The sequence below is a fragment of the Charadrius vociferus genome, unplaced genomic scaffold (genome assembly GCF_000708025.1).
Source record: "Charadrius vociferus isolate BGI_N301 unplaced genomic scaffold, ASM70802v2 scaffold163, whole genome shotgun sequence".
In the NCBI taxonomy this organism is placed as follows: domain Eukaryota; kingdom Metazoa; phylum Chordata; class Aves; order Charadriiformes; family Charadriidae; genus Charadrius; species Charadrius vociferus.
In genome coordinates, this window is record NW_009648332.1 from 1872889 (window position 1) to 1880317 (window position 7429).

Below are 7429 nucleotides of genomic sequence, written 5' to 3' on the forward strand. Positions count from 1 at the left end.
GGTGAGGCTGCTCGCTTCCCACTTGCAAAGCTCGCTGTGAAACTTGGAAGCGGCGAGCGCGCGTTGAGCGCCGCGTGGGATGGCGGTGGCTCCGGGAGCCGGCAGGAGTTGTGAAATGTTTCAGAGCTTTATTTTTGACTCCGCCGTTCCCTGTGTACGTACATTAGGGGAGAGGGGTTTTTTTTTTGGTTTTTTGGTTTTTTTTAAAAGGCAGCCTTCCCCTGGAGAAGCGCTGGGCTTCCCAATCTGGCACCCGCGGGGCGCTGCCTCCCCACAGCCATCCGGGAACCACCAAAAATATCGAACCGAACCCAGCAGCCCCTCACACCAGGGCTTTTTTTTTTTTTTTATTTTATTTAAGCTTTGCATCAGGACCTTCCCAAATTCTCCTTAAATTATTCCCAAAGGGCTGCAAGAGCATCCAGCCAGGACATCCCCACATCCTGACAACAGCTATTTATTACGCACCGATGATGAATCATCCCTTACAGCCGATCGCTGCTCCCTTTTTTCCCTTTAATAGTCGCAGTTTTAGCTCTGCAGAAGCCAAGATTAGGGTTGCCGGTACCTCTGTGAAGAGGATTTGTAGCTCGTTGGGTTTTGGCGGTGTCTTGCCGGATCCCGGCATCCAGGTCGCTCGGCACAGCTGCGTTCCCTCCCCACCCTCCCTCAGCATCTTTCAGATGGCTTCGTTTTCCAGCCTTTCAGCTCCAATTAAAAACAGTGAGCTTATCTTATTTTTTCTTTTTTTCTAAAGAAGGGGTTTGATGCTACTATTCAGTATAAATGGCTGGAATTTCGATCAATTAAGGACTCGCCAGCAATTTGTTTGGGAAAAACCCTTTTCTGCCTCTACAAAACAAACTTTGGCGATGCACCGTGCTCCGATGCATCCATAAACCCGGGGAAAAATCAACAGCACTGAAGTATCGCACTCAAAATCCAGCTTGGAGCGCTCTGAGGGGCTGCCAAATAGGAAGCGGCCAGCCTTTCCCCCTCCTGCCCGAGCAATTTTTTTTCTCTAAATGGCAGAAATACAGCCCAAAAAGATGCATCGGGAAGGGGGGAAGGTGGGAGGGGAGGAGCGGCAGCGCGACCTAAATCTGGCTGCGCTGCGCGTCGCCCGGAGGGCACAAGGAGCAAAGCGCAGACCAAATGGAGCGCGGCATTCGGCGGGGATTCCTCTTCCTTCGCTGCCTTGGGCTTGGCTTTGTACTGGAGCTGGTTTTAGGAGATGAGGGACGCGGATCTGAGGCTCCCGGTCCCGGCTGGAGGCTAAGCCGGGGTGGAGTAAGCCAGGAGAGGGGACCCGAGAGACTCCCTGCAGCCTCAGACCCTGTAGCAGAGAGCTGGGAAGCAAAGGGAAAACAAGCCTGGCTTGTTTTTCCTTATTCCAGCCCTTATCCTGGGAGCAGGGGATGCTCCGTCTCGGGGGAAGCTTGTGCAGCCTTTTCCCGTCCTTAGGCTGCAGCAATAACCTTCCAAGTGCCGCCACCGCAGCCTTTTCTCCTCCCGCCCGGTTTTCTCCTGCACAAAAAGACAAACCCAAAAGGCTGTTGTCGGCGCCTGGGGGCTGTGAGCAGATTTGTCTCCCGGAGCTGGGAGGGGGCTGTTTTCCCTCCGCCAACGTGGCATCGCAGACCCGGGGGGGGGGGGGACTTTGAGGCTCAGCCTGGCTCCCTTCCATATTCAGCTGCCTGTTTTGGTTTTTTTTTTCATAAACACGATTGCTAATTGCCTCTACGTTCATCATCATCTAATATTTTTATTTTTATTTTAAAGCTAATTTTTGCAAACTAACCCTTTTGTTCTTTTTGTTTGTTGGTTTGGGTTGGTTTTTTTTTCCCTTCTCTCATCTTCTCCGGTTTCCCTCCCCGTTACAGTAGACTGACCTTTGGTTATCGTTGCAGAACTACGGCAGCGGCATGAGACCTCCACCCAACTCCCTAGGTCCCGGCATGCCTGGAATTAACATGTAAGGCAAACCCCGCGCCGGGGATGTTCGGCCGCCGACTCGCGCGCTTTGCGGGGACTGTACGCATAAAAACACAACGTTTTTAATTTTTTCCTCTTTAATTTTGACCCCAGGGGGCCGGGAGCCGGCAGACCGTGGCCGAACCCCAGCAGTGCTAACTCAGTGAGTATCTGGCGGTCCTTGAAGCAAGAGTGGGGCTGGTCGGGGCCATTCCTCGTTAGCTGAAACCTGCTAATGAGGCGGGGGGTCCCCCAGCCTCTTGCTGCATCTATAGCCTAAGCCCTGCTCTCCCTGCAGCGGGGGGCAGCTGTGGGGCCCAGTGGGCCCTGGGACCCCCATCCCCACGGTGGGGGGGCTCTTGGCTGTGCCCTGCGGGACCCCCCATGCACCCCGCGGCTGAACCCGTCTCTCTTCTCTCTATAGATCCCATACTCTTCTTCATCGCCTGGTACATACGTGGTGAGTCCTGCTCCCCCCGTCCGTCCTGTCGTCGGGGTGCAGAGATGTTATGGCTTGGGGTGCTCATGCAGTTTGGGGGGGAAACGGTACCCCGGGGTGGGGGGGTCCAGGCTGGGTTTGGGGGTGTGAGGTGCAGCTGGGGGACGGCGTTTGAAACCATGGGGAGGTAGGCGATGCTCATGTTTGCACAGCTGACCCCCGCTTTGTCTCTCCACAGGGTCCACCCGGCGGCGGCGGTCCTCCAGGGACACCCATCATGCCCAGTCCTGCAGGTACGAGCCCCCTCAAGAGCCCCCTTGCCGGGGACAGCCTTCCCGGGCTCCTGCCCCTTTTCCTTGGCGCCACCAAGCACGGGCAACACCTGCCCACCCGGCGATAACCAATTTATGTACTTTACAGCCTTCCAGTCCCTAAAGGGGGCCTACAGGAGAGCTGGGGAAGGACTTTTTACTAGGGCATGTAGCGACAGGACGAGGGGGAATGGCTATAAACTGGAAGAGGGCAGGTTTAGATTAAACATTAGGAAGAAGTTTTTGACTTTAAGGGTGGTGAGGCACTGGAACAGGTTGCCCAGAGAGGTTGTTGAGGCCCCATCCCTGGAGGTGTTCAAGGCCAGGCTGGACGTGGCCTTGGGCAACCTGGTGTGGTGGGAGGTGTCCCTGCCCATGGCAGGGGGGTTGGAACTCGCTGATCTTCAAGGTCCTTTCCAACCTAAACCATTCTATAATTCTATGATTTTTGCCTTGCCGGGGAGCGAGCAGCGTGGGCCGCTTGGCTTCAGGATGGCATTTGGGGGTCTTCCTATATCCCCCTATGGATTTGGATGCTGGAGGGTTTGGGGAGGTGAGGAGCACTGCGTGGTGGGGAATTACCTCCCCGCGCTTCCCAGCCAGGAGTTGAATTATTTTTCACAGTTGAATTTCTGTGATTAAAAACTTTGTGGATCTTCATTAAATACAAATTAGCCAGAAAATGGTGGTACTTAGAGGGAATTTTAGGTGATAAAATACAAAAGAATGAGTTCAAGTGGCATGAGTTTGTTTTAATTAAGAAATGAATTAATCACCCGACTTACTGGGCTTCACTGTTCCACAGATTCAACAAATTCAAGTGACAACATCTACACAATGATTAATCCAGTACCGCCCGCAGGCAGTCGATCGAATGTAAGTCTGCTTTCTAATAATTTACATATCAGATACCATAACAAATCATAATTAACTTCATCAGTTGAGAGTAAAGCACTTTAATTGATTTCAGCCATTTATTACAAAACAGAAATAAAACAAACCATCAAAAAGCGATTAACTCTTCGGTGACTTTGTTAATTTTTTATGCTTATTAAGAGAGCGGTAGTCCTGCAGCTCCGGCTGAGGTGGTGGCAGCTGCGTGCCCGGCGAGACGCTGTGTTTTGCGGGACACGAGCAGACTTAAATCTCTTTAAATACTAGTTGGAGGGAGCCCTCTGCACTGCCATGGGTCTGGGTCTACCCTCACCCGTCCGGCCAGATTTTATAGTTGAACCCGTAGGACCACGAGCCCCCCAAACATCATACCCCACAGCCTCAGGGGGGTGGATGCGTCCCTCCTCTGGCCCCTCTCCAGAGGCATGGCTGGGGAGGGGGATGGTCCCCAGGAGCCACCGGGGCCGTGGCAGAGGTGGGGGGTGGTTTTGTGGTTAATTTTGGTTTTGTCGCCTTTTTCTTCCGCAGTTCCCGATGGGCCCCGGCTCTGACGGCCCCATGGGCGGCATGGGTGGCATGGAGCCCCATCACATGAACGGATCGTTAGGTGAGCGCCCACGCGGGGGGCTGCGGCTTGGGGAGCCTTCACTCTCTGGGGATGCTGGCAGAGCATCCCAGTGCCTGCTCCCACCCTGGGGTCAGCCCCCAGTTCAGACCAGTGCTCAAAGCAGAGCCTTTGGAGGGGGGAGAGCAGGGGAGGGGGTGCAGGGGCCATCGCTGCGCGCTCAATAAGTCTGTTCTCTTTTTGTGTCCCCCCCCTGCGCAGGGTCAGGAGACATAGATGGACTTCCAAAAGTAAGTGAGCTGCAGAGTGGGTGTGTGGTCGCCCCCTTTTCTTGGCCCTGGGGTGACGATGTGACCCCGATGGATGGGGACACATCAGGGGGATGTGACCGGGGCAGGCGGGGCTGCGTCCTGCCCCCATGACGTTTCGGGGGACACAGGGACCTGCTCACCACCTCCTTCTGCCATCTCCCGCAGAATTCTCCAAACAACATAAGTGGCATTAGCAATCCCCCGGGCACTCCAAGAGACGACGGGGAGCTGGGAGGCAACTTTCTCCATTCCTTCCAAAATGACAATGTGAGTGAGTGGCTCCCTGGGGACAGGAGGGGACAGTCCCCGGGGCGTCCCGGCACAGGGGCAGCTGGGCTTGGTGCTGGGGTGTCTTTTGGACCTGGGTTGTGCTGTGTGTGAGCTGCTCCGGGACAGAAAGTGGGGAGGATGAATACACGGGTGGGTGCAAGCTTGGATCCTCGGCAGGATGGAGTTTACCGAGGGAGGGGAGAGAATCCCGTGGGATGGAGGGGAGAGGATCACACGGGATGGAGTTTACCGAGGGAGGGAAGAGAATCCCGTGGGATGGAGGGGAGAGGATCACGCGGGATGGAGTTTACCGAGGGAGGGGAGAGAATCCCGTGGGATGGAGGGGAGAGGATCACACGGGATGGAGTTTACCGAGGGAGGGGAGAGAATCCAGTGGGATGGAGGGGAGAGGATCACACGGGATGGAGAGGAGCCCGGTGCAGATGCAGCCAGCTGTGCTGGCCTGCCCAATTTGCGGCGCTGTGCATGGCTGCAGACATCCCTCCTCTTCTTCCTCTATTAGTAGAGTATACACGCGTGCATGTTAATTATTTGTTTTAATTTGCATCTCACCCCATACTGTTCTGCTGATTTTCTCCCCGGAAAAGCAAGTTGCAGAGCAGATTACGCCCTGATAAATTCAAGCCTCCAGCATATCCTCTCCTCCTGGTTTATTAGATGCAATTAGGTTGCCGTACAGTTGTCATCAGCCTCCTTTTACGTCCCCCCTTCGGTGTCTGGGGGTCTGGCCCGCCTGGTTTCTCACCCTGGCTCTGTCTCTTTTCCAGTATTCCCCCAGCATGACGATGAGTGTGTGATTTCCCTCCCCCTCCTCCTCTCCAGGATCAAGAGAGTCAGCTGCCGTTCGGAGGATCTCAACGAATTATGCAAGAAGAAGAAGAAGAAGAAGCTAGGTGTATGGGCAGGGAGACGCGTGGCGGGGGCCAAAACCCCAGGTTTAGTTTCATGCAATAAAAAGGCTGAACTTTTTATTCCATAAAACATGAAGGACAAAACTTAAAATATTTCAAGACATGACAAGACCCTTCTTTGTGCAGAAGGGTTTATATATGTACATGACACTTCTTTTTGGAAACAAACGGAAGCCTCTAGCACCCAACTCCGATCTCTTTGCTTTGTTCTTTTAAATAAAGACAGAAACCGAACCTGTTGTATGTTTGTGCCGTGCGACACCAGGAAGCTAGTCTAGATATGAAATCTCATGTTGTCTCTGTTGTAGTCATTTTTTTAAATAAACTGGACAGTTTACAATGGTGGTTTTCGTTCAGAAGGCCTGTTTTTTGTTTTTTTTTTCTTTTTGGTTTGGGGTTTTTTTTTCCCTTCTATTTTTGGGGGGTTTTTTTGGTTCGTTTGCAGCACAACGCTTCCTCCTCCAGTTAACAAGATCTGCTTTGGGGAAGAGACTCCACCACCTCGTTATAAACTTGTTAACGCAGGTGACCCCTTCTAGGATCACATCCTCGAATGAATCGTGATCTTGCTCTCTGTGACTGTGGCATGCACTGTGTTAGTCTTTCCCCCTTCTCTTGAGTACAAGAAGAAATCTCTGTCCCTCCCTTCCCCAGAGTCCTTCAGCTGGTTCACTGCAAAAATTGATTTTTTTTTTCAATATTTTTTTTTTTTAATCCACCGAAAGAAAGGGTTAATCTGACCTGGGACTTTGAAACTGTGATCTCCAGCTAACTTTGGGGGTTTTTGGGGTGTTTTTATTTGCTTTGGGGCTATTTGGGGGTTGGGGTGGGGTGTCTTTTCTTTAGAGATGTACTCTTGTCAGGGTTTCACTTATCTATGATTTGGAACTGGATGGAGATATTTTTTAAGGAATTCTTGTTGTTAAAATGTAACCTTGCTATTCTGTAGGCTCGCTCTGTAATAAGAAAATAAAAATTAATGGCAAGCATCGAGGGCCCTTCCTTCTGGCGGGAGAGGAAGGGACGAGCCAAGGCGGCGGGTTGGGATCTCTGTACATGACACTACCCTGTAGTTTGGTCTTTGTTTTTCTCCAGCTCCCATTTCTGCTCCATGTATATCATATTCTGTAAAATATTCTCTCCCTTGGATTTGACCTTTGTGCGGATTATTGAAAGCATTGTATCTTGTTTCAGTGTTTTTTCTTACCTTGTAGTCTGGTTCGAAAATTACCGAGAGGGGAAAAAAAAAAAAAAAAAGTAATTATTATACATTGTAGTTTGTGTACGATATTTGTTGATAATGTTTTATTAAAGGGATGTCTTTTTTCCGCACCCCTTCATTGAAATGTTTTGGGGGAACATTTGGCTTGTTTTTATTACTCTGACTGCAAGACATGAGATGACAAAACTTTTTTTTAGCGTGTAATACAAATTATTTTTTTTTTTAATGTTTGCCTTCTTTTTCCTAGGCATTTTAATTGTGCTTTACCTGTAGAAAGTCGCTGGGGAGGGAGGGGCGGGTGGGATGGGGGCGGTCTGAGGGTGTCAGTCTCATAGTTACAGTCAGGTTAATATTTTCCAAGTAACGCTGAGAATTAACTGAACGCAGATTTGTTGCATCGCAAATATACCCGGGGGCTCCCCGAGGGATCAACTTTTTTTCCTTTTCCACTTTCCATCTTGTTGTTTTTTTTTTTTTTTTTTTTTTTTACCTCCAGAAATTAAAAGACCGG

The 7429-nt window shown here is 51.2% G+C and overlaps 1 protein-coding gene across 1 annotated transcript in view; it reads left to right on the forward strand.

The window, feature by feature from the left end:
- The window catches only part of SSBP3 (single stranded DNA binding protein 3), a 56991-nt gene extending 50576 nt beyond the window's left edge, over positions 1 to 6415 (forward strand). Inside the window, exons 9-17 of the mRNA XM_009884817.1 lie at positions 1911 to 1975; positions 2089 to 2137; positions 2399 to 2434; positions 2652 to 2706; positions 3530 to 3600; positions 4147 to 4225; positions 4445 to 4473; positions 4660 to 4761; positions 5553 to 6415. Coding sequence (XP_009883119.1) covers positions 1911 to 1975; positions 2089 to 2137; positions 2399 to 2434; positions 2652 to 2706; positions 3530 to 3600; positions 4147 to 4225; positions 4445 to 4473; positions 4660 to 4761; positions 5553 to 5582 — 516 coding nt within the window. The 3' untranslated portion in view covers positions 5583 to 6415. The remainder of the gene's footprint in view (positions 1 to 1910; positions 1976 to 2088; positions 2138 to 2398; positions 2435 to 2651; positions 2707 to 3529; positions 3601 to 4146; positions 4226 to 4444; positions 4474 to 4659; positions 4762 to 5552) is intronic.
- The last annotated feature ends 1014 nt before the right edge of the window (positions 6416 to 7429 follow it).